At 35.3% G+C, this 27,503-nt stretch overlaps 1 protein-coding gene across 2 annotated transcripts in view; it reads right to left on the bottom strand.

The window, feature by feature from the left end:
* Positions 1 to 13,409: 13,409 nt before the first annotated feature.
* Positions 13,410 to 27,503, bottom strand: part of LOC100882520 (alkaline phosphatase-like) — a 308,558-nt gene continuing 294,464 nt past the window's right edge. Inside the window, exons 8-10 of one of the 2 annotated variants that reach the window (XR_013040141.1) lie at positions 21,431 to 21,552; positions 14,136 to 15,583; positions 13,410 to 14,026 (exon numbers count right to left, since the gene is read on the bottom strand). Coding sequence is in view for 1 of the 2 variants with exons in the window: in XM_076538177.1 (XP_076394292.1) it covers positions 15,188 to 15,583; positions 21,431 to 21,552 (518 nt within the window). In the remaining variant the exon portion in view is untranslated. Of the gene's footprint in view, positions 15,584 to 21,430; positions 21,553 to 27,503 lie in introns of both variants that reach the window. The other variant, XM_076538177.1, reaches the window with a different exon arrangement.

Here is a 27,503-nt window from a genome sequence, read left to right as displayed (position 1 = left end):
CTAATGAAACGCTTTCGATTCTAAAAAAAATTTTAATTTCTACTGTGTTTCATTTCTATGGTGCAGAACGTATTCAGAGGGTTCTTCGATATGTTTCAAGTGTTTGTAAACTGTTGGTAGATGTTTAGGTTCCCTCAATGGAGATAAGAATGGAGGTAACGCAATGCACTCGACAGTTTCGGTTTAGTTCGTCTGTAGCTTCTTTTCCATCGAGATATGAGTTCCAAACGAGAATTATCAATCGAAAAACGTTCCAGTATTCTGACCTTCGCAGAAAAAAAATCGATTTTAGTTACTGTTGCAGATACTTGAATAACTTTCATGCAACGCGAATGCATATTTCGCTTGTGTCCGGACACTTATGGACGGTAGTGTACGTTTTATTGAGACTGGTAGCTCTTATTTTATACTCGTCATCCGCAGTCTCGTATATCACATATGTTTGTGTTCGTTAAATGGACCTCAATGCATGAAAATGATATTACAAAAATTTGTGAAAATTTTGTTACAAATATATTCCAAATTATGAGAGATTGACATGAAAGTAGATTTGCTCGATTTAAATTTCCCATTCGTTTGTACAACCAATTTAAAGGGACGTTTTCGAGAGATCAAAGGTGCCGACAGAGAGTGTCGCCTCTGGTTTACTCTGCGGCTAAAGTGATGAAAAAGAAAAATTCCTAGCCGTATACTAGACCTGTAACTTCGTTGTACAGTGTAATTTAGGGTGTAGAAACCTTAGTCATGACTTTCAAAGTACAATCGCTTTACTTCTCAAAAAAGTTTCAAAATTTTCTGAAAACGCGCAATCTGTGGTTATGAAGTTAAATTTATGTCACAGGAATTAAATTCTTGTCATAAATTATTTGTTACAAAAAATAGAACGATGTTATTGAAATATAAAAGAATATGATTTCGTATTATTATTTGCTTTTATCGAACACGAGATTTTAATCAACAGCCAATTTATTTTCGCGAAGACAATTTTGCCCCACTTTCAGAATAAACGGCTCAATTTATAACCTCCTCTGTTTTCCGGGTTTTCGCTGTACATCATTATAACTTATACGATACAAGCAAAATATAGAACGGAGTAAGTATTACACGAGGTAACTCGGAAATTAAAAATTGTTTAGAGAAAATTAATTTATTTTTAGTAGTAGTTCATATGTATGGGGGCTTTGTCCGCTTCTGATGTTTAATGTAAGCGACACATTATTCATCGCAGATGGTACATAAATGCCTGAACATTGTTTGAGTTACTTTGAATTGCACGTGGAACTCGATCCTATAAAGCAAACATTTGAACAATTTCAGTAATGTTTCAATATCATTCAATGGGTGGCTTCCATTTAGTCTCTTGCACTCAGGTGCGGGAGGTTCCTTTTGGGGCGATTGATCCTGGGGGAGGGAAATTCAAATTCATACATTTTCCAACTTTCAAGTGTTCAAATACTCAAATTTCCAAATTCTAAAATTTACAATTTCTCAAATTTCCAAATTCTCAAATTTCCATTTTTTCAAATTTCCAAATTCTCGAATTTCCAATTCCTCAAATTTCCATTTTCTCAAATTTCCAATTTCTCAAATTTCCAAATTCTCAAATTTACAATTTCTCAAATTTCCATTTTCTCGAATTTCCAAATTCTCAAATTTACAATTCCGCAAATTTCCAAATTCCCAAATTTCCAATTTCTCAAATCCCCAAATTCTCAAATTTCCAATTTCTCAAATTTCCAAATTCTCAAATTTCCAATTTCTCAAATCCCCAAATTCTCAAATTTCCACTTTCTCAAATTTCCATTTTCTCAAATTTCCAAATTCTCGAATTTCCAATTCCTCAAATTTCCAAATTCTCAAATTTCCAAATTCCCAAATTTCCAAATTCCCAAATTTCCAAATTTCCAAATTTCCAAATTTCAAAGTTGTCAACCCCTTCCAAATTTCCCTAGCTTCTATTCTCAATAATTGAAAACCCAATTTAATCATCCGCCAGATCTTTACGCAAGAATTTAACAACCTAAAATTTCGATAATAACTCGAGATCCATCTGTCCGCGATCTACAAAGATTATTCGCAACATATTTACGACGTTCTTACCGACAACCAGATGCACGACGCTTTTATTACGTTTTTATTAGCATTCAGAAGCATTTCCTATTGGATCAATGACCAGTCCGTAAGAACACGCAACTATAAAACGGGTCGTAACAAAGAAACAAGGCAATCCTTGCTGCAAATTTGCATTCCTACCGAGTGTTGCATGTTCGAATAGCGAGAAATGCAGAAGATATTCCTTGTCCTTTCAAATCAGATAGTTGGATCTATTCACAGGATGTATCTTGTGCAAGGGTCCCTTTTATTGCCATCTATGCGACAAACATTGTGTCAGAAATAAAAACAGAATTCTCTTTTTATTATTTCATATAATGTCATTTAACAAAAACGAAATTTAAACGAATACTAATACCCAAGTTCAGTTAAATGCATTTCACAATCTTTTTCGATGTAAATTGAAATTTATTTCTTTTAATTTTCAATCATACGTTTATTACTAATTTTAATAAATTATTATGTACGTTTTGTTTCATTTTCTGTGTAATATTTTTCGTTTATACGTGTTTTTCACGATTTTTCATTATTTTGCGAATTATTATTTCATTCGTGTACTGTTTTTAAACTGTTGATTAACTGTTTTCATTTTTACTGGTAATTGAATGTTTATTTTTTATTGGATCAATTTATTGTTTCATGTTGTTAGCTTTAGTTTATTAGTTTGTATTGTTAGTTTCATATTATTAGTCCGTAGTGTTAGTTTCATATTATTAGTTCATAATGTTAGTTTCATATTATTAGTTCATAATGTTAGTTTCATTTTATAAGTTCATATCATTAGTTTCATATTATAAGTTCATATCCTTCTTTTTTACAAAATTGACCTGTGAAATGCTTAAGTATCCAACAAACCGTAGAAAAGTCAACGAAACTCGAGTAACACTATTGATTAACTGTCTTCATTTTTACTCTTAATTGAATGTTTATTTTTTATTGGAACAATTTATTGTTTCATGTTGTTAGCTTTAGTTTATTAGTTCATATTGTTAGTTTCATATTATTAGTCCATATTGTTAGTTTCATATTATTAGTCCATATTGTTAGTTTCATATTATTAGTCCATATTGTTAGTTTCATTTTATAAGTTCATATCATTAGTTTCATATTACAAGTTCATATCCTTCTTTTTTACAAAATTGACCCGTGAAATGTCCAATAAACCATAAAAAAGTCAACGAAACTCGAGTACGTACAAAACGCATCTTTCAACTTCGTAATTCCGTAAAAAAGGAAACGTTAAAAAACAAACGACAAAATGCCAATAGAAAGATTAGCAAACGAAGCGTGTCCAGCATCGGTGTCAATGAAAAAAGTACACAGAGTTGCACTTGCAGTTTTCCGGTCTGTTGTCCAGAGATTTCGAGCTATGTTCAAGTCGAAAATTGAAGCCAAATTCAAGTTTACTATTCTTCTTTTTGTTACGGTAAATAGAGAATCACCGTCGGGATATTCGGTCGAAAGGTTCATTTTCGTCAACGATCCATGGCTGACCGTAAGAAATCTACTACGTTGATGCAACGTAAGACTTTTCTCTGTCCTGAAAATGCCGTCCTTTACTTGGATAACGAACGATACCAAAGGTCGATAGGAAAAAGGACCTCGCTTGTAATTCCCTTGATACCACGCGGAAACAGATGAGTTTCATCAGTGGATTCAACTCCGACATCGAACGGAGAGCTTATACATAGGTCAACCAAATACTGGGCGTTTCAAAAGTTGGTATCAAGGATAAAATAACTATGTTAATACTATTTATTCATATTGTATTGAGATGAGATACTTATAGGATTTTAGTGTAGTAGCTTTCATTTGGGAGACATAATCGTTTGATTAATGCGAGATCATATTTCAAAATTATTACATTTTCAGAATATTCAGATTTTTCTTCAAGATAAATAAATTGTTAAGTCCTCTTGTCTCTGAAATTGCGAATTCTTGAAATACTAAATTTGTAACAAGTATTCAAATCTTCGAGTCTTCAAATCTCCACATCTTCAAATTTCTACATCCTCAAATTTTTATGAAAATCACTATGTCCTCAAGTCTTCAAATCCTCAAATTCTGATGTTCTCAAGTTCCTATGCCCCCAAATTTATATCTTCCTAAATGTTCAAATCCTCAAATTTTTACGTCCCCAAATTCCGACATCCCCAAATTCGTACGCTCCCAAATTTCTACGCTCCCAAATTCGTACGCTCCCAAATTTCTACGCTCCCAAATTCCTACGCTCTCAAATTCGTACGCTCCCAAATTTCTACGCCCCCAAAATTTCTACGCCGCCAAATTTCTTCTTCCCTAAATTCCTACCCTCCCAAATACTCAAATTCCCAAATTCCTACGCTCCCAAATTTCTACGCCCCCAAATTCCTACGCTCCCAAATTCGTACGCTCCCAAATTTCGACGCTCCCAAACTTCTACGCCCCCAAATTCCTACGCTCCCAAATTTCTACGCCCCCAAAATTTCTACGCCCCCAAATTTCTTCTTCCCTAAATTCCTACCCTCCCAAATACTCAAATTCCCAAATTCCTACGCTCCCAAATTTCTACGCCCCCAAATTCCTACGCTCCCAAATTCGTACGCTCCCAAATTTCGACGCTCCCAAACTTCTACGCCCCCAAATTCCTACGCTTCCAAATTTGTACGCTCCCAAATTTCTACGCCCTCAAATTCCTACGCTCCCAAATTTGTACGCTCCCAAATTTCTACGCCCCCAAATTTCTGCGCCCCCAAATTTCTACGCCCCCAAATTTCTTCTTCCCTAAATTCCTACCCTCCCAAATACTCAAATTCCCAAATTCCTACGCTCCCAAATTCGTACGCTCCCAAATTTCTACACTCCCAAATTCGTACGCTCCCAAATTCGTACGCTTCCAAATTTCTATGCCCCCAAATTTCTTCATCCCTAAATTCCTACTCTCCCAAATACTCAAATTCCCAAATTCCTGCGCCCCTAAATCCTTATCCTCCGAAATTTCTATCTCTCCAAAATTCTAAATCCCCAAATTCCCACCCTCCCAAATGCTCAAATTCCCAAATTCCTACCTCCCGAAATTCCTACGCCCCCAAATTCCTCCTTCTCCAAAATCCCAAATCATCAAATCATTAACACCACAAATTCCCATATTTCTAAATTATCAAGTCCTCAAATTTCCAATTTCCCAAACTGCAAACAGGGAATGTTTAAAAGAGTATTTCTCGAGATGGAAATAGTTCAACACAGTGTGTGTATTCGGTTGCTGCTGTCAGCAATTTATGTGGATTATACCAATGCATTCTTGTTCATTGTCTGAGGAGGTTGATCGAGTACTCGTGCTGTCAGAGAGTTGGAAGTTCGCTAAGGCTGTTTAAGATCGCTCTTGAACGCATGTTTGATGAACACGATGGAGTGGATGAGTTTGAAATGAAAGTTTGCGAAGGTGAGACCGTTGGAAATGTTCTACCATCTCTTTGTAATGTATCTCAATGAAACGTTGTAACTTCAGAAGTTGTTCTTTTAGATCTTCATAAAGTACAACGGAACGTCCTTCATTGTAAAGTAATACATAATATATTGTGATGGATTTTTAATAGTGAACACAGTTATTTTTTATTAAAAGACGCAAAATTATTACAAGAAGACGCCGGGCATCGTAAAACGTGAAGTCACCAACGGTTCTCAAAACACAAAACGCTGCACGGCAACCAAAAACAGAAAACGAAGGACCGCGAATTTCTTTATTTAAGAGCGCGTGAATTCAAAACTCCAACACAATACAATATTTATATTTAAATATTGAGATCAATGCAAATTTTAAGGTCAATATATCTCTGACATTTCATTATCGCAAATTTGTTAATATCGGATAGTTATTAGCGAACGAGTATTTTTTCATAATTACTTGAAACGAGAACAAATTTTTCAGAATTCCATATTTCTGCCGTAAGCCTAATGTTCCTTTCTTTTTATCATATAAATTGATCATGTAAATGTGAGCGCACCATGATGCAAATTTCGCAGAAGAAAAAAAGGGAATATTCAGAGAACTACACTGAAGTTCGAGCTCATTTCGTTGCTCTGGAGATTCTCCATTACCTTTCTACTTTTTACTCGAATATTCTTGGTTCTGGGATCTCCAGTTGTCACGGTACGTCTTGGTAGACGGCAGAAATATCATAGACACGTCCACGTTTATTAAAAATAATACAAACTTGCAAAGATACATTATAATTGACGAGGAAATTGAAATTGATACATGTTTGCGATAATTTCGTGTTATAAAATTACGTCAGAGTTTTCAAGTCCTTAAATCCGCCATTTTGTAATCAAAATGGCGGTCAGATGTTGCAGACATTTTCTTTGAGCTCCAAAAAAAATATAATTAAGTGTCGATGATGAAGAGACCTTAATTCTTTGAAGTACAAAAGAGGAACTGAAAATTTGATATTTATAAAAGACTTACTCATCGAAGTAAATAAGAGTGACATAATGTAAACTTTGAAGTAATTTTCATTTTGTAAGATGCTATGAAAAATATCTCATTTAGGTAAAAAAGTAGGACACTTTTAAGTCCACTGCAAAGAGTTAAAGAAGTTAGACCCGAAGATAAATTGCAGTTAAGAAACTGTTCCTAAAACCTCAAGATGAACGAAAATATTATGGCGAGCACCGATTTATAATAAACGAAACGCTGATTTAGTTCTAAAATTTTCAAACGTAAATTTGGTAAATTTTCGTTGCATATGAACACGAAACATAACCTAAAATAAGAGAGATTAATGTAAAGATAATAGAATGCGTTTGTAGGCTTTCTTTTAATTATCAAGTTTTAGAATTTAAACATTTTTTAATTACTATGGTTATTTTCCAAATTGCAAACTTTTTCAATTGTTCAGACTTTTTTAGATTGTTTAGCTCTTTCTTACAAATTTTCAAATTCTAAAATTCCCAAATTTCCAAATTTCCAACTACTCAAATTTCCAACTTCCCAAATTACCAAATTTTCAACGTTCCGAATTCCCAAATTTCCAACTTCCCAAATTTTCAAATTTTCAACGTTCCGAATTCCCAAATTTCCAAATTCCCAAATTTCCAACTTCCCAAATTTCCAACTTCTCAAATTACTAAATTTTCAACGTTCCGAATTCCCAAATTTCCAAATTCCCAAATTACCAAATTCCCAAATTCCCAAATTTCCAAATTTCCGAATTCCCAAATTTTCAACGTTCCGAATTTCCAAATTTCCAAATTCTCCAATTCCCAAATTCCCAAATTCCCAAATTCCCAAATTTCCAAATTTCCAAATTCCCAAATTACCAAATTCCCAAATTCCCAAATTCCCAAATTCCCAAATTTCCAAATTTCCGAATTCCCAAATTACTAAATTTTCAACGTTCCGAATTCCCAAATTCCCAAATTTCCAAATTCCCAAATTCCCAAATTCCCAAATTCCCAAATTCCCAAATTCCCAAATTCCCAAATTCCCAAATTCCCAAATTCCCAAATTCCCAAATTCCCAAATTCCCAAATTTCCAAATTTCCAAATTCCCAAATTACCAAATTTCCAAAGTCCCAAACTCCCCAAATTAAAGTCGTCCCAAATTTCAAACTCCTCACATCCCTAAATTCCCAAATTCCCCAAATAAAAATCGTCCCAAATTTCAAACTCCTCACATCCCTAAGTTCACCCTAAATTCCTACACCCTCAATTTCCCACCACTCCAAATTTCTACATTTACAAATTCTAAAATTTACAAACGCACTCTTCAAATTTCTGAACAAATATCCCTAGATGAACAAGTTCCTAAATGAACAAATTCCTTTATTAGTCCATCACCTGGCACTAAATTCAATATCACCCTAAAAGACACCCTAAATGTTTAATTTTGAAACATCGATAAAGTTTTCATCGTAGACAAAGTGGTACAAAGCAAATATTCAAAAGGTAATACAAACAAAATCGATATGCACCAACAGAGGAGCGTTTCTCGTTAAAGTTTTGCAACTAGTCGAAGTAAACGTATTTTCGAAAGTTCACGGTTAACCCCGTTAAAGATGGTTTTTTTTCTTCCGAAGTTTCGTTCACAGATTCGCGAAATCCTTCCACGAAAGTTCGCGGCTAAGTAAGTTTGTTTGGTCTTGAATGTCTGCGTATTGTTTTACGCTTCTCATTTTCTTCATTAAAGGCGGTACATAAATTCTGTCATCTGACTTTTTTAGATTGCTTAGATCTTTCTTCCAAATTTACAAATTCTAAAATTCCCAAATTCCTAAATTTCCAAATTTTCAAAGTTCCGAATTCCCAAATTTCCAAATTCCCAAAATCCCAAATTCCCAAATTCCCAAATTCCCAAATTCCCAAATTCCCAAATGCCCAAATTCCCAAATTACCGAATTCCCAAATTTCCAAATTTTCAACGTTTCGAATTTCCAAATTTCCAAATTTCCAAATTTCCAAATTTCCAAATTTCCAAATTTCCAAATTTCCAAATTTCCAAATTTCCAAATTTCCAAATTCCTAAATTTCCAAATTTCCAAATTTCCAAATTCCTAAATTTCCAAATTTCCAAATTTTCAAAGTTCCGAATTCCCAAATTTCCAAATTCCCAAAATCCCAAATTCCCAAATTCCCAAATTCCCAAATTCCCAAATGCCCAAATTCCCAAATTACCGAATTCCCAAATTTCCAAATTTTCAACGTTTCGAATTTCCAAATTTGCAAATTTCCAAATTCCCAAATTCCCAAATTCCCAAATTTCCAAATTTTCAAAGTTCCGAATTCCCAAATTTCCAAATTCCCAAATTCCCAAATTCCCAAATTCCCAACTTCCCAAATTTCCAAATTCTTCAAATTCACAGCATCCCAAGTTTCCCACCTCCCTAAATTGCAACGTTAAAAAATTCCTAAATTCCCAACTTCCCAAATTGCCAAATTCCCAAATTGCTCCCCCCAATTTCAGAGAGGTCTGAATTTTTGAAACAATTCCCCAGAGTAAGTCAGATTTGCTGTCGAGTGCACGTACGGCAGAGAGATGTTCACTCGAGTCTCTATCGTGATTCCCTGGTTGCTAACCGAAAATGAAAGGGCTCCCTCTGCGATTCTGGATCCTATTCACTATGCAACGCGAATAAGCGAAAACATCGCAGATACGATTAACATCGTTCATACAGCTATACTCCAACAAGACCGTTTCCAGATTATATCGATCAATCTTCTGAATCTTGATTGCAACATTCGCTGTATACTAGAAGATTTTCCATTATTATTTTGATTCTCGCACTGAACGTTACTTATAAGACGAATGAGATTACTTCAAACGAAAATTCAATTTAACAAAGTAGCTGTCTAAGTAAATTGAAAAATTGAACTGCAAAATATACATTGAAAAATCTAACTCTGAAATATAAATTGTAAAATGTATATTCGGAATGTAAATTAAAAAATTCAACAGCAAAATATAAATTCAAAAACTGAACAGCAAAATGTAAATTCAAAAATTGAATAGCAAAATGTAATTTGATAAATTGAACTTCGAAATATAAATTCAAAAATTGAATAGCAAAATGTAATTTGATAAATTTAACAGCAAAATGTAAATTTAAAAATTGAACTTCGAAATGTAAATTCAAAAATTGAATAGCAAAATGTAATTTGATAAATTTAACAGCAAAATGTAAATTCAAAAATTGAACTTCGAAATGTAAATTGAAAAATTGAATAGCAAAATGTAATTTGATAAATTTAACAGCAAAATGTAAATTCAAAAATTGAACTTCGAAATGTAAATTCAACAATTGAATAGCAAAATGTAATTTGATAAATTTAACAGCAAAATGTAAATTCAAAAATTGAACTTCGAAATGTAAATTTAAAAATTGAATAGCAAAATGTAATTTGATAAATTTAACAGCAAAATGTAAATTCAAAAATTGAATAGCAAAATGTAATTTGATAAATTTAACAGCAAAATGTAAATTCAAAAATTGAATAGCAAAATGTAATTTGATAAATTTAACAGCAAAATGTAAATTCAAAAATTGAACTTCGAAATGTAAATTCAAAAATTTAACTGCAAAATGTAAATTGAAAAATGTAACTCCAAAATCTAAATTGAAAAATTTAACTTCGAAATGTAAATTGCAAAATTAAATGGCGAAGTGTAGAAATTTAATGGTGGTCGAAAATACTTGTAGGATTATGTATGGTGAGATTTATATACATATGTAGTGAAGTATAAAAAGCAATGAATTATTCGACTGAACGACTCAATTTGTCATAATTCGACTAGGCAGTATTCAAGTCGACGTGATTCAATTAGATAAAATTCAGTTGGCAGTTCATCTCTCGGACGCAATTATACGTCACAGTTCGATATTAATTTCACAAGACAATTTCCACCGCGACAGTCAATGTATTGACTAATTAATAATTAGAGTTCCAACATGTCTTATTACACGTGACCATTTTCAGCGTAAACTTGTTGAACAATTCTGTCCACAGTCTATAACTACGAAACGATAAGCTTCAAAATTGTCCGGAGTAGTTTCAGTAATTGAAGGGCGGAACGATTTGGAGTTTGAAACTGAAATACCCGTAATTAAATATTTTTCTATTTAACTGGATCTACGTTGAAAGTCTGTTTCTTCTACAAAAGTTCCTTCTACAAAACCGTGAAGTTCCTTTACGGACAAAACTCGAAAATTTATTCCTTTACCTCCGAAGTTTGTTGTTTTCATTTGCATGTTAAATTGATATGTTGCGTTGATTCGCAAAGGGGGAGATTTTGAATAAATTCATAGTTGAGTATCAAAAAGCAAAGCCCCAGAAGAAGAAAGCGATAGAATAATAAATTTCGCAACGAACTTTATGATTGAATATAGTCTCGTTTATTTTTGTCTTCGGCTCCGAAGAAAACCCGTACGAGCCACACCGTATCAATTTGAATGTTCGCTTTAATTACGTTACTTTGAAGTTTCTCGTACCAACACTTCATCATCGAACAAGAAATTCCTTTTATGTCGAATTAAGCGAAAGGAGTTTCATTTCCATGAAATTTCATGCTTTCCGTGGAAACGAATTTTACCGGCACTTACGTTCTCCTTGCAACGATGCAACGAACACTTTGGGCTTGCATCTAATGCAAAAGCAAACTAATATCCGACGACGATGATGACTGCAGTAGAAATTCTCGTGCGAAATTTCGTGGAAGATACGCAAGCAAATAATCGCGTTTTCCATTATTTTGTAACAAATAAATACTTCATTATTTTCGCAAACATTTCTAGATTGCTTCATCCGCAGAAGGATGCCAATGGCTGTGAAATGTCGAAACATTTCATCGTCAAATAATTTGAAAACGACTTAATTAACTTTAGAAGACGTATCAAAGAACAATATTGATTACAAGTCTCCACGAATTAGTTATACATAGTAAGAAATCTATTAAAAATTAAAACATCAATTTCGACAAACTCAGATCGTTATAAATAGAATAATAATATAGAAGAAAGTAATTTTATTTCACGACATAAATTGATTTTTAAGAAGCTGCTAATAAATTTCGTTTACTGCAAGAATTTACAGAATGTTAGGTTAAATACGTTCATTATTTGGTGACTGAATGTATCCTTGACACCGTCAAATTCGATCAGAACTGTAATTGTCTCAGAGTTCCATCTGAAATCAAGGTACCTTTCAGTCTCTAAAAAATGCTCTTTTCAATTCAGATAGTAATCCAGGGTTAAGGTGAATCTGATTTCACGGTGCGCGATCGATTCTTATCGTTTGCGTCATTTCCAATCGGTTTCGAATCGTTTTCCCTTTAATCCTTCCCATTTTCTGCGCTTTCAAACCCAACACCTCCGATCTAATCGCTGCTCTGATCGACCCCAAAACCGTGCGTTTTCTTTAACATTCCACACAATTCGGATCGCTGTTGAATTCGACTTCGCAAAACGGAATTATCATAAATTTGAATTAAACGCGGTTTTCTTCCATGGCGGGTCGTTTTCCAACCTCGATATTATCGTTCGAATGTAGAGTAGACAATTACAATAATTCCAATATTACTTGCATTTGATCCTGTTTAGAAAACCGAATTTTTTTATGGTAGCTCATTCGAAGAATTTCATGTGTATGATATTTAACAATTTTTTACAGAAGGTTTTTAACGGAGGTTCAACGTTTTTTACAAATCAAGATTGGTGAAATTCAGACAATTAGAGATTATTAGAGTTCAATGCATAATTTATAATTCAAACCAGACGGATACAACGTTTAAAACTTTAAATTTTATAAATTAGTCCAATCTTTAAATTTTATAAATTACTTCAAACTTAAAATTTTATAAATTACTTCAAACTTCAAATTTTATAAATTAGTTCAAACTTTAAATTTTATAAATTAGTTCAAACTTTAAATTTTATAAATTACTTCAAACTTTTAATTTGATAAATTACTTCAAACTTTAAATTTGATAAATTAGTTCAAACTTTAAATTTTATAAATTACTTCAAACTTTTAATTTGATAAATTACTTCAAACTTTAAATTTGATAAATTAGTTCAAACTTTAAATTTTATAAATTAGTTCCAACTTAAAATTTTATAAATTGCTTCAAACTTTAAATTTTATAAATTAGTTCCAACTTAAAATTTTATAAATTGCTTCAAACTTTAAATTTGATAAATTACTTCAAACTTCAAATTTGATAAATTAGTTCAAACTTCAAATTTGATAAATTACTTCAAACTTTGAATTTTATAAATTACTTCAAACATTAAATTTGATAAATTACTTCAAACTTCAAATTTTATAAATTAGTTCCAACTTAAAATTTTATAAATTGCTTCAAACTTTAAATTTGATAAATTACTTCAATCTTTAAATTTTATGAATTACTTCAAACTTAAAATTTGATAAATTACTTTAAACTTCAAATTTTATAAATTACATCAAACTTTAAATTTGATAAATTACTTCAAATTTTTAATTTGATAAATTAGTTCAATCTTTAAATTTTATAAATTACTTCAAACTTTAAATTTTATAAATTACTTCAAACATTAAATTTTATAAATTACTTCAAACATTAAATTTTATAAATTACTTCAAACTTTAAATTTTATAAATTAGTTCAAACTTTAAATTTTATAAATTACTTCAAACTTAAAATTTGATAAATTACTTCAAACTTTAAATTTGATAAATTACTTCAAACTTAAAATTTGATAAATTACTTCAAACTTTAAATTTGATAAATTAGTTCAAACTTTAAATTTTCGAAATAAAACATAAAAAAGTTTCACGTTAGACAATTGTGAATTTATTTGAAAATATGTTGGCAATATATAACGAGAGTCTACTGTACATAAATCGTTGCAGTCCACCGCTCTATAAATAAAACTTGAGCTTACAAGAAACCGATGAAAAATGAATGGGTTTACATTCATTTATACAATGTATATTCGATGAGTTGATTTTCCATAAGTTAATAGATTGCACTTTGCAAAATTATTTATAAGTTCGAGTGTTTCAAGAATGAATTTTAAGATCGAAATCGATCGTGATATGACACTTCGGTGACTTTAGCTTCGTTGGATTTTATTTCAGGAATCTCGAAGAAACTCTTCGACACTTTGTTTCGACGATCACCTAATGTCTGACCCGTCGCATTCAGCAGCCCCTTTAATCGAACCGAATCGACTTTATCGGAACTTCTTTTCACGGTTCGATTGAAGTATCCTCGTCACGTAGCACTTGTAAACCCCATTTAGGTCCTACGAGTAGTTTGAAAGTTGTCAAAGTTCATTGAGCAACCTTGAGATAGTCATTACCGTCGTAGATTGTCTCTTTAGCCGCTTCGAATTTCCATTCTTCACTTTGTGACTCTAAACTCTTTGAAAACTTATCCGGATATCCATTGTCTCGTTTCTGAAACGAGCAAAATGTCAAATCGGAGTCAAACTCCATAGATCATCGTCACTCGATCGAGTCTATACACCTCTAAATTCTACGCGAAACGTTCGACGTATAGACTTACATAGACTTAGTGGAAGAACCCTTAAGATTGAGTTGAGAAACGGCAGTAGTGGTAAATCGGGTAAATTCGAACGCGTTCGATTTGCGTCGGCTAAATACCTCAGGGACGTCAGTGACATTTTGTGTAAACTGTATTAGAGGCAAGATAAAGAGAATAGTTTTCCAGAATCGAACGAAATCGAGCTAAACCATGAGTGTTTATATAATAAAAAGTATAACTATGAGCAGATAGAAGTATTTTATTATAGAAGTCCACGACCTCGACTGTCATATCGCGTGATTACGAATGGCACCGAAGGGAAACGAAGTTATCCCAGTTATCACTACCGTTCCTCGAGATCTTGCTATCACTTCGCACTCCGTCTACATACGTCCACGGTTCAACACTTTCGCGCCACTTTAAAATTCAATTAAACTAATTGTTGCACAAATCGATTCGAATTGTTCCAAATCGTCTCTGACACCAGGAATCGTCCATTGACCCGGACACTGATTAACTAGTAGCTCCGTCGACACGAGTACCACGAGTCCGTTTCCCGGAAGAAGTTAGATGTAACCGGAATTAATCCTGGTTCCCTTTGAGGTGACGTAGCGCCGTTACAGGATGGAGGACAGTCTCTACGTCACGCAGGCTAACCGTGTCCAACCTGTATCCTCGAATCCGCCGAGCTCTCGTTCATCCAGCTCGAGGTACGACACGAACATTTATCTACAGTCCCCTGTAAGGAAATTTGACTCGCGAATCCTCTCGGAGAGCCACTTATTTCCTGGCGAGACTCGATTTCCGTCGATACCTCCGCCCGTTCTATCGAGCGGAATTAATAGAATTCCCATTCGCCCGTATCCGATCTGGGCCAGTCACGGCCGAAAGTTAAATTCACATTTCCGGAGATACGCGTTTAATCCCTGGCGATCGTTAGGATCACCTGTTGTCCCGGCAGGACAGGTCAGAACAAGGCAGGGGAGGACAGATTAGAGGGAACAGCTTCTTCGGGACGTTTCACTTCGAACGTGTAACGGAGAAGCATTCAACGGAAGAGGCTCTAACGCGCATTAACTCCTTCCGTCGAGGTGGCAGGGCAGGATGGAGAGGATAAGGGGCAGCAAGAGAACACTGGTCAGCGAATGGCAGCCGGTCGTTTCGGGGGACGCGGCGGATTTCGTGGGTGGATTTCTAGCCTGGTCATTCATCACGTCGCTGGATATCGCGGCGCTGTTCGGCTCCGCCGAGGGACAGCTTATCGGGACGCTCATTGTGTCGTTGGTGGATGTGGAATCTCGGGAGCAACGGCTCGCATGGTGACCCAGACAGGAGGCGTACGAGATGGCGTGCGGTATATAGCTTTGGTCGATGCTGCCCGAGAACAAGACACTCGCCAGAGGACCGATCGCGAACACTGGCACATCCTCGCCGCCGTGCGTCGCCCACACTCGTGGCACTCCTGCTTTCTGTGAACATAGACATTTGATTGTCGGTTACTTAGATTATACCTGCAATTAACACTTTACCGACCGGTAGCGGTTCGAGAAACCTATGCCCTCTCATCGGCCACTCAGCCGCAAATCGTCCGAGACTAGGACTTGATAATGATATCTATTAGATTTTCTCACCAAGTGCTCAATCAGGTCATTTCCAATGAATAAATATACAATATCCGTTACATTTTCAGGGGAACTTGGCATAATTTTTACGCCGGGGCTGCCTTCGAAAGGTTCCAAAATGGTCTTGTCGTTCGTCGACTACCACTGCTGTCTTCAACGTTATTATTTATATCATCGTCTTCTGAATCATTGTATATTAGTGGTTATACAGAACGTTGCTTTCGAATCATTACATTACTACTATCACTTTATCATCAGTACCACTTGCTGAAGAGCAGTGAAGACAATCTGACAGATCATCAAGATAAAACTCACCAACACTTTTCCTTCATCGTGAAGGCTAAATTTTTAAAAACTGTATAAAAATATGGGTGCTTTTAAAGCAAAGCAACGAGTATCAGAATACAAAGTAAGAAATGCTTGCTGCTTGCTACTTGCCAGTCTAACCTAATCGAATCTAACGGTTAATAAAAAAGTTGATTAATCGACTGCCGGTCGGTAAGCGCTGGGAACAAAACGTTGATTAATCGACTGCCGATCGGTAAAGTGTTAACATTTCCGCATCTAACAGGAACTCCCAAATCGCTCACTCGTTTATGACACCTTATAACATCCGAACGTTCGTATACCCCCTTCTGAGGGCAGACGGATGATTATTTAAAGAATATTAAAAATTACCGTCACTGTTTAAATTCTGAACTGCAACACACTGACAAGCATACCATTGATGTATTTTTTGTTTCATTATACTGCAATTTCTGTATAACTTTGCATAATAAACTTGAAATTGTCATCAGAACCAAATTTGCATTTTCAAAGTCGACAGTTTGAATGTCTGAACATCTAAAGATCACGAAATTCAGATACAGATTTTGTAATGTCTATCGAATCTTGCAAGTCAGAAATTTGTCGAATAATCGCGCAGCTGAAAGATTTTGAAACAGTCGTGATTTACGAATGAGTTTCTCCGTGCTAGCGGAACTATTCCTTTATCAAACAGTTTGGTGAACGGTTTCGTAATTCGTGTCGAAAGGATAATAATCGCGGAACAGCGGCGATATATCATGCCATAAATTTCCAACCGGTTACCACGATTTCCTGGCGTGAACGAAATTCCAGCCGGCGGCCTCGTTACCGAGACCAAGCTTCGCAAGCCTGCAATTTCGACCTTGTAATTATGATGCACGAGCAGCTCTAGCGTTCTGGTGTAACCAGCTTGTCATTTTGTTCAGAAAGTAATGTTTTCGACGCTGGCTGTGTTGCTTCTTTGATTCGTTCCGCTCGTTTCCGTTCTCGTTTTCCAGTTCTGCCGCGAGGGAGGAACGCAAGAGAAGGAAAAGGAAAAAGAAAGGTGCTTCACAAGGGTACTTTTGTCGTCCGTCACGATTCCACCTCAACGAACCCCTTTGGCACGTTCAACTCCGCGATCAGATGAAAGTACATCCCGAAGTGCAGGAGGGTTGACGCATGCTGGAAATCGTTGTTTGCAGGAAACTGACAATGGCGTTAGCGTACCGGCGCGTTTTTATCTATGCCTTAGAAATCAACGCGAAACTTTTATCGAGTTTAGATAAAATTTCGTTCAAATTAACACGTTGCGAACATCTACCAATCGTCTGGAGAGCAACGCTATGCTCCTGACATGGAAATCAACTTAACTAAAAATCCTGAAGGTTTATTTTCCACATGTTGGTTTCACACGTGAAGCTATTGGAGTTGGAAGTTTGGAAAAACTTCTCAAATTTAAGAAGGTAAATTTTCTCGTATTTGTACATCTATAATATGAAGAATTTAGACTTGAAGAAGAGCGACTTTAGAATTGAGTGAGATGATTTTAGAATTTTTTAAATTTGTGACTACAGGAGTTTAGAAATTTTCATTGACGACTTCCAAAATCTTCGTTGTTGATATTTAGTCGACTGAAATATCTTATATGTTATAATACAATATCTAGAAAAATGGTTGTACTACAGTTTGTGATACTTCGTTTATTGATCGAAGTTATACAAAAACGATAGTGATTTTACGTTTTCGACAACGGTGTCGTACAAGGTCGTTGTACTAAATTGGTAACAGCAGTTTCCTGCAACTATTCAAGTGGTTCTGGACCTCTTTTTTCTTGCAGGTTCTCCCGTGAAAAGTTCACATAATTTATGACACGACGCCCAGAGGGCCAGTGTTACACGTGCAACTCACAGGACGCTCGTATCGTAAGATTTTTCCGAAGCGTCTGGTTTGTGTCGCGTCCCGTAAATGATAGGACCACGGAAACTAGTTATCTCTCTCCCTATTTCGTTTTTTACGTCGTTCCAAAAATTTGTATAATTCACCGATTTCTACAGATTACCGTAATAAAAAGTATGCTGGGTTGTTCTCTGCGTACTTACAAAAACTGTAATTAAATTCCATAGATGAGTTTCTGAAAAAAAATGAATTTAATATGACCGCTGGAAGGATGGAAATTAAAAACGAACTACTGGGAAATTTACGATCCGGATTTTTCTGATATTTAACCGGGAAACTACGTAATTTCTGATATATTAAGTTTTACGAAATCTCGTCCGTGCATTAAAAGCTTCAAATTATTCTGTGTTTCATTTATTTTTAATTAACGAATTAAGTCAATTGAAATATTTGTAAAAAAGCACGTAAGCTTTCTGAATGTATGTCATCTTTTCAAACCATTCATTTTTCATTGTTTAAATATTTTTAATTAAATACGGACATTTTGTTTTTAGTAGAAAGAATTAGTTTATCAGTGTATACTTATGAAACTACTAATTCGAGTATTTTTAGTTATTTTATCAAAATCAAGCTGTGGAGATAATTTATGATAAGGAAGTATCTTTTACAGCGGAATTTTGTTAACGGAAGCATATATTTTTTAAATGGATAAATTCTTTGTAAAGTTTTGTAAGTCATAAATAAAGTCAGTGCGTAACGTGAAAATCAATACATAGAAAGATTTCAAAAGTGCACAAAAATATGAAATGTCCAAAATTGTAGACTTTATAATGATCCACTACGGTGAAATATTAAAAAGAATCTACGAAAAAGTGCCGATAAAAAAAATCTTAGAATAATAACTTTGAAATGAAGAAAAGCAAAATTTCTATTAAAATTATTTGAAGAAAATAATTAAAGCATATAATTTTGGGTGAAGAGGAAGAATTTTTGAGGGTAAAATCATTTTTACCGAATTCGAGATATCAAAAGAAAGAGTTAAAGAGGCATCGTAAAATGTCGAATGAGAGAGAAGAAATGGTAATCTCAAGAGAGGTAGCTCTCTTACGATCGTTCCGCAATTGTCCCCGAAATCTATGGCCTGGATAGTAGGATATTCCGAGGAATTATTGTCCGTCCGAGAGTGAACGTTAAATATCTCCGAGCGGTGCAGTTGTCATCCATCATCCAGCCATTCGTGTTCAACCTTCCTTCGGAACTGCTTCCCATAGAACCGTTTAGCTATGTCGATACAACGTGTACGGAAATGATATTCCCCTATTCGCAATGTAAACAGAGTTATCCATCCGTGCAACAGCTCGATAAAATTGATCAATCAAACAGCGATTGTGAAAGTAATTTGGAAAATTTTCGCTGGGTTATTCTGTCAACTTCTCCTTTTACCGATGTATTTCCGATTGAATCACGAGAAGTAAAATTTCTTATCTCAGTTAGCTTCGGAGAATCGTAAAAATGGACGTAAACTATTAAGAGATTTACGCAAAACTTTCTTTTATTGCTATTCCGATTTGGTTGTTTTTTTTGGATGTTTTTGTGGACAAACACGAACGTAAAGGGAAGTGATTGCGAAGTAGCTGGAGATAAGGCTCTCTTTTACAGAATGAAATGTGTTTGTATACCGTGGAAGCAGATAGGACTTTGTCTGTAAAATTAAGTCGAGAATGTAGGAATTTTGGAATACTCGAATTTTTCAACTTTTTCAATGACAAATTATACTAATTAACAAACTACGAATTTACTGATATACAAATTGACAAAGTTTCAAATCTACCACCAAGAAAATTTACAAATCGACAACTTAAAATTCACATATTCACAAATTCTCAATTTATAACTTGACTATTTTACAAATCGACAAATTTTCAAATTCTAGCCACAAGTAAAAAATCTAAATTTACATCGATTCTCAGTATTGCTTATTATTATTCCCCCCAAAAAGTAAAAGCAATGCGCCAAAAAGAGTAATAATAACATAGAATTTTTTGCAAAGTAACCCGACGAACGGTTCAAAGCAACAATGTTAATTACAGAATTTTTCGAAGTGTGTCAACGACGCGCCTGATGGTATAATTAAAAGAGAATAATAGTAACAGTGAAATGTGCGTGAGTGATATTCACACGCTCAAAGCGTTTTGTGCGAAACAATCAGATGCATTACGAAGGGGACGATCACTTTAATGAACGCGAAACTCTCATTGTTTCACGAGTATTCTTCCCTTTTCATTCCAATTTTTTCTTTTTCTCCAATCCTTTCGCGCGTGGATTCAACATACGCCTCATTTTTTTTGGAAACTGGGTTATCAGATTATTTTATCGGCACTGGATCGCGTTGGTTTCAAACTGGCAAAGGGAACCGTGGCCATTGAAAGACCGAACATTTACACATTAATTAACGCATAATTGCTTGACCCGAGGTAAAATTTCTTTCCGTGAAACGTTTGATCGGTCGATCGCAACATGAGAGTGCTTCTTAACGACCGAAATCAGCGGCAGTCAAATATTAACACGATCGAGATCAAAATTTCATTACGAGCGTAAAGCACAAAATTTATTTACGTAATTCCTGTTTTAGTTATTACAGTTTCTTAACTACTCGTTTCAATTTTAATTTCAAATTATAAATATTTTTTTCACTGCGGCACACTTTTCTTATATTGTCACAAATGGGGTTGTAACAATTTCATGAAATTAAGTATTTTCTGCTTTCAATGTGTTTACTGACACTTTCGTGCTAGTTCATAGTATTTGTCATTTTTCGAACTTTTTTCGAGAGTAATTTCGGCGAAGTTTATATGCGAAGCATCCGAGTCAGAAATCGAATCAGAAGCAATCTCGACACTGCGTTTAATACGGAGGAAACTGAAGAAATATAGAAAGAGAGGGGTAGGTGAAACGTGATTGAGAATTTGATCGAATCAGTGTTTATCGATCCAGGCAAACTCTAAACCTCGTTCTCCTTATACACTTCTGATATCTAACTCGAGTTCAAAATTCAGAAACTTAGAAATACTTGCTCGAAATTCGAGCGAGATCGAAGAATTTTCAAAAAGTTTTACCAGAAATATTTTCAATCTTCAAAAGCACTCTTAAATATTATCTCTGCGCGTCGGAAAGTTTCGATAATAAAAAAGATTGAAGCTACATAGACAATGAAACAATCGATGCTTTGTGGATAAGTCGGTGGTTATCAGGTCGGAAGATGAACCGATTGTCGTGGTCGTACGATCTTGAAACGGGCGAAAGCGAGTAAATGAAAGCTCGGAAGAGGGTGAACGAGGACAAGAGGGTTGAATATATGAAGTTCGGAGAGTTCCATCGAATATTTCGCGAATGAATCGTCGACAGTGCGTGATGGATTTTTAAACGTGCCCCCGATATTTTCGATCGGACATTTTCCGATCCAATAAACAGATAGGCATCATGGTGGTCGAGGAAATGAGCCTTCTTTACCTGAATAGAATCCTTCGCGGACTTTCGTGAAATGTTCCTCGGCTGCGTGTACCCAGGCCCGTTGCTATACAACAACGTTGTATACAGTTGTCCATCAACATCCGACACCTGGCTGTCAGAACCTGGAGCACAAAAAAGGCACGCGATTAGCTCATCAATCAGAGAGATATCATTGATAAGAGGGTTGTAAATAGAGGGCAGATTAAAGTGGTTTCCGAGCATCGTTCAAACGGTTGTTTCGCGAGGGGTATCTGTTGAAACATATGGGGGATGAAGGCCATAAAATATCATTGTACTTCATCGTCTCATAAATTTGCACCCCTCGATGTTCGGAAAATATTGAATTTACCCTTGAATATAATGGAGCCTCTTCATCTATTTTCCCAGTGGAATATGAGCAAATGTTCTGTTACTTCTTGAAACTGATTTAGCATGAGACGAGGATGAGTTTTATAGGTGTTAAATTTTAAAAGTCATAAATTTCTGAAATGAGGACAAATATGTTTTACTTATAGCATTTTGAGTGTGCAAAGATTTGTATTTGTTAGAGATTATCAATGTATACACGAATATTGGTATCGAACATAAAAATGATAGCAGAAGATGACTTTGATGTTGATTATTTTCGTTTGAAGAATAGCCAACATAACCTCACTTTGTTCATACTATTGAAATATTATACATCAAATTTCGTATGTACAGTATGTATAACAATTGAAAGCGAATATTATACACTAGTAAAGCGAATTAAATGATAATAAACAAGAACTGCAATAATAAAGCATGCATCTTATCGTGACATGAACTCCTGCACAAAAAGAGTTAAATACCATAAAAATTGTTAACTGACCACGAGAAGCGTTTTTAACTAAAAAATAGGATTTTCGGGGTGCTAAATCAAAACGAATTTCCCGAATGTACCCTAATAAATTTGTTTTTCGTCTAAAAGCATAAACATCCAAAAAGCGGAGCAGAAAATGTTTCATGATTTAGCAAACTGAACGGAAGGAAGCTCGAGACTAAGAAAACGAAGGAACGTGAGTTTCGTGATTGTAAAGCATTCCGGAAGTTTTCGAGACTGAATTCTCTCAAGCACGCTCGATTCAAGCGTCAAAATGCTTTGATAAATTTCTTCTCGAATCGCTACGTGCCACGGTATACCTTCGTGGACCGCGCGATCAGATATAAATTAAGCGGTGTTTAAATTGTCAGATACAACGAAACATTTAATTGTCGAAGAAGGGCCATGTTCCACGAATAACCGGTTGCTCAGCTTTGAGACAAAAAGAACCGTGGGAAGAAAAAGCGGAACGTCGAGAGAAGAAGACGTAGAGAACCGGAAGAATAGACTCCAGGGCAAGCCCGCCGGTGAATATGTTTTATTCAAGAGCGTCCTTTTCCTTTAGAGCAGAAACCTTCAAAAATAGACCGACGAACGTTTCCCGCTGTCTGTCGTTTAACAACGTATAATTTAACCGTTTATTTGCAGCGCGGATGTTTAATGCGAGCGCTAAGTTCTTCATGAAGATCTCGATTTTACGCTCTCTCGCTGACGTGACGATTGTGTGCAACCGAGAAACATCAAAAATCGTTTGATGAAACGCTGTAAATGGGACAAGAAATTTTAATAAATGCATGCAGATTCGCCATTTCACTGTTTCGCCCCTTTTTGAATTTCAAATTTTTGCGCGAATGTTACCGGGAACGGAGTAAGGTCTACGGAGACTCTAAATATTTTACCAATTTTGGTGTTTCTATGGCGGTACAATAAAAGCGTTACACATATTGACACTTGCGTTCTGAAAGTTTCAGATCACTTGAATTTTATATCTGTAGATTTTTGTATTGGTACATTTTTACATTTTTAGGGCTCCAGGTTCTTGCAGTTTCGGGTCATGTATCTACAGATCCCTACATCCGCAAATTTCTATATTTTCAGATTCCAGTTTTCTTTCTAAATTATTAGATTTCTTGTTTTTTACAGTTCTAAAGTCTGAGATTCCTACATCCCAAAATTTCTATATTCTTAGATCTCTGTATTCCTGAATTTCTATATCATTAAATTTCTATATCCCCAGATCTCTACGTAGGTATATCATCTGTGTGTGCATCGGTATCTTGTAATGTCAAGATATGACAATGGAATGCAGAAATACAGAATACTATGCAATGTATAAAATATGTGATGCATGAATTAAGAATGTATTAAATTTTGCTGCAAATCAAATTGTTCCTGTCATTATCCTTTCAGTTTGATACTTGAATAAAATCGCTGAATAATTAATCTTGAATTACTTTCCTACAGGAATATTAGAATACGTGTGTAGGAATTTCAGAGGTTCGCAGATATAGAAATATGAGGATATAAATATGTGAAGGAATAGCGTGCATGAATGGAAGGTACACGTTAAGTGGAGTAATTGTTTTTCAATAATGCACAAACGGTCGATTTAGTGAACCATACAGAAGAATATAACGTTCAAAAGTAGCTTCTACGTTTAAAATTCGATTTTATTCCCGTTGAATAGCACGTGGCCAAGCTGAATAATTGAACGTAATTAAATAACGACCAGTTTGAAATAACCGCGAACGATTCGGCCGGAGTAAAGAAGAATTTTGCGAACAGTCGATTCCAGTGAATTGCTACGATCTATACTTTATATCGAATCGCGTTCCACGGAAACAATTGGCCGGGAAGAGAGCTTTATTTAAAAGAACGATTAATAACAGTCACCGAAAGACAAATAGACGTGAGTTGACGCGTGTTCCATTGACTCCATTGTCCTCTACTTTGAAAATGACCAACCCTTTCGACCATGTGCAACGATAAATCGTTCATTGTAACTTCTGCGGATTACTTTTTTCCTTTTCTATTAGGAGCAATGTCGACATTGTTTATCTTGTGTACAGGGTGTCTCACGATTAATGTAGGTCCCTGAAATGAGAGCTGACGCGATTCTGAATAAGATTTCTCTTCGCTAAAATGGGGTTTGAAGCTTCGTTTTTGAATTATTAAGGAAAAAATAATTATATAAAATAGTAATAACTGATAATATAATAAACCTAACCTAATATGACAACAACCTAACCATTAAATTGATTGTTTTGATAAATTTCAAAGTATCGCGCAATTAAAATAAACGATGGTTTGAACGTTTTATAAAATAGAGCAAAATAAAAGACTTGAATATAGAGAGGAGAATTATGTATTCGACAGAATGCGAAACATTCTCAACAATTTTTAAAGTAATAAAATTTATCGCGCATGGATAATCTGTTTCGTCGTGCGTTAACTCTTTGCAACATGGTGAACTTAAAAGTGTCCCACTTTTTTTTAATACCTAAATATGCGAGATGAAATATTTTCCGTGCCATACTGAGAAAATTCGAGTTACACGAAACGGTCAGGAATTTTATGTGTTTTTACACGGATCGATTCTCTCGCATTCCAGGTGTAAAAATATTACAGTACAATGTCAAAGAAATGGACAATTTATCGAACATATCAAACCTTTACATGAAAATATTTCATTTTTGAATTCGAAACATCTCGCCCATTGCATTGGTTTATACTGTACTACGCAGAAAATAGAGCAAAAATATTTTTCCTGAAATAAATAATGAAACCGAGGATTGTGCACGTAATTATTGGACTTATAAATTGAATATAATCGTGTATATGCAAGTCTCACTGGTCTGTTTAATTCTTTTCTGTTATATTTTTTTTTAACTTCTAATACTCAGAATACCTAATAGTTGCTATAATACATACAGGCTGTCTCACAATTAGTATAGGTCCCTGAAATGGGAGAAAGAGACACCCTGTATTATACTGGTATTAAACTGTCTATTATACTGGCCTTGATACCGATACTGCTGCATCCTGCTATTCCAATGTTCAGGTATCTCTACGTAGGATATTCTTAACCCATTGACTGCCAGCTACGAGATATCTCGTAGTTAGCGTGTGTATCAAAACTGCCAGCTACGAGTTATCTCGTAGTGTTTTTTTTTCAATAAAAATTACTGTAAATGCTATTACAATATTATATCGGTAACTTAACCAGTTAACTGTGGAATTTAGTTTCAAAAAATCAGCACAGGGTGCGGAATTAAAAACAAGCAACGACGTGTATACACGTCGAACGCAGGGAAAATGGTATTATTATACACTTTACGAAAAACGAGAAAGGATTACATTTATATTCATTAAAAAAACTAACAATTAGTTTCTGAATACGTTATTCAAACGCGCCGCAGTAGAAATTTGGTTCGACGTGTATACACGTCGAACGCACTTAACTGGTTAATATAATTATATTTTGTAAAATTTCATGTATTCTTCAAAATAAAACGTTTGTACCCAGGGCAAGACGCTCTACAAATGTCTGGCAGTCAATGGGTTAATTCCTGATGTCGCTATGTTCCTATGTCTTCACATCCCAATATCACCACGTTCCGATATACCTACATCCTGATATCTTTTTGTCCTGATGTGCCTACACCCTGATATCCCTAAGTTCCGATATCCTTATGTTCCGAAGTACCTGGGTCCCGATATGCCTATGTCACGATATTCTTACGTCCAGGTGTCCCTACGTTCAGATATCCTTATGCCCCAATCTCCTTATGTCCCGAAGTACCTACGTTCCGATATGCCTATGTCGCGATATTCTTACGTTCAGGTGTCCCGAAGTACCTACGTTCCGATATACCTACGTCGCGATATTCTTACGTCCAGGTGCGCCTACGTCCAGATATCCTTATGTCCCGAAGTACCTACGTTCCAATATACCTACGTCGCGATATTCTTACGTCCAGGTGTCCCTACGTCCAGATATCCTTATGTCCCGATCTCCTTATGTCTTGAAGTACCTACGTCCCGATATACCTACGTCGCGATATTCTTACGTCCAGGTGTCCCTACGTCCAGATATCCTTACGTCCCGATCTCCTTATGTCCCGAAGTACCTACGTTCCGATATACCTACGTCGCGATATTCTTACGTCCAGGTGTGCCTACGTCCAGATATCCCTACGTCCAGATATATTTACGTCCCGATCTCCTTATGTCCCGAAGTACCTACGTCCCAATATACCTACGTCGCGATATTCTTACGTCCAGATATATTTACGTCCCGATCTCCTTATGTCCCGAAGTACCTACGTCCAGATATCCTTACGTCCCGATCTCCATATGTCCTGATCTCCTTACGTCCCGATCTCCTTATGTCCTGATCTCCTTATGTCCTGATCTCTTTATGTCCCGATCTCCTTACGTCCCGATATCCACATGTCCCGATATTCTTACCTCCCGATATCCCTCTACCCCAATATTCCAATACCCCTACACTCACCCTAATACCCTTAGGTATCCCTATATTCCTACATCCCCATATTCCTACACCCTAATACCCCTTATTTTCACACCCCTATACATACATCCATACATCCATACTTATCAAAATGCACTTTGCACTACTCTAAATAAATGAAATAATAACAGCAGTGTCTGTAAACAAAGTATGTATTCAGCAAGTAATTTATTGATCAAGACGTCCCTTCGCAGTGCGTTTTTCACGCGTTCAACAGAAAACGTCTGAATAAGGTAAAAACGGTTATAGCTCGTAATTTACTGCGAATAGCTAACTACATCGTATCTCTTTTATCGACCAAATTAAACGACGAAGATTCGTCGACGAAGCTAAGGGTTTTTGTGCCCATTCTCGATGCCTCCTCGACGCGAGAGCGTACCGAAGTATCTTCTTCCATAATGTCGACTGCTTGTAAATTGAAGAGCCTATTCTAGATGATTGGACTCGTTTCTCCTTGTGTAGACGAATGGAAGTACAACTTGCTCGTAAATATTGTCGAACGTGAACTGCATCGTTCTGTTTATTGTTAGGAACGAATGAAATCGTTTTACGTCCTGTGAATTTTTGCTTCGATACCTGATTGTTTTTCGAATTTGATTATAGAAAAATAGGAATAAACGATGGTTTATCTGCTTTACAAGTGCAACGCGCTCTAAAAATATGAAAGCAACTCGAAATATTTATGAACCCTGAAAAAT

The sequence above is a fragment of the Megachile rotundata genome, chromosome 1 (assembly GCF_050947335.1).
Source record: "Megachile rotundata isolate GNS110a chromosome 1, iyMegRotu1, whole genome shotgun sequence".
Lineage (NCBI taxonomy): Eukaryota > Metazoa > Arthropoda > Insecta > Hymenoptera > Megachilidae > Megachile > Megachile rotundata.
Note: the sequence above shows the minus strand (reverse complement) of the source record. Positions and strands in the feature narration are given on the sequence as shown.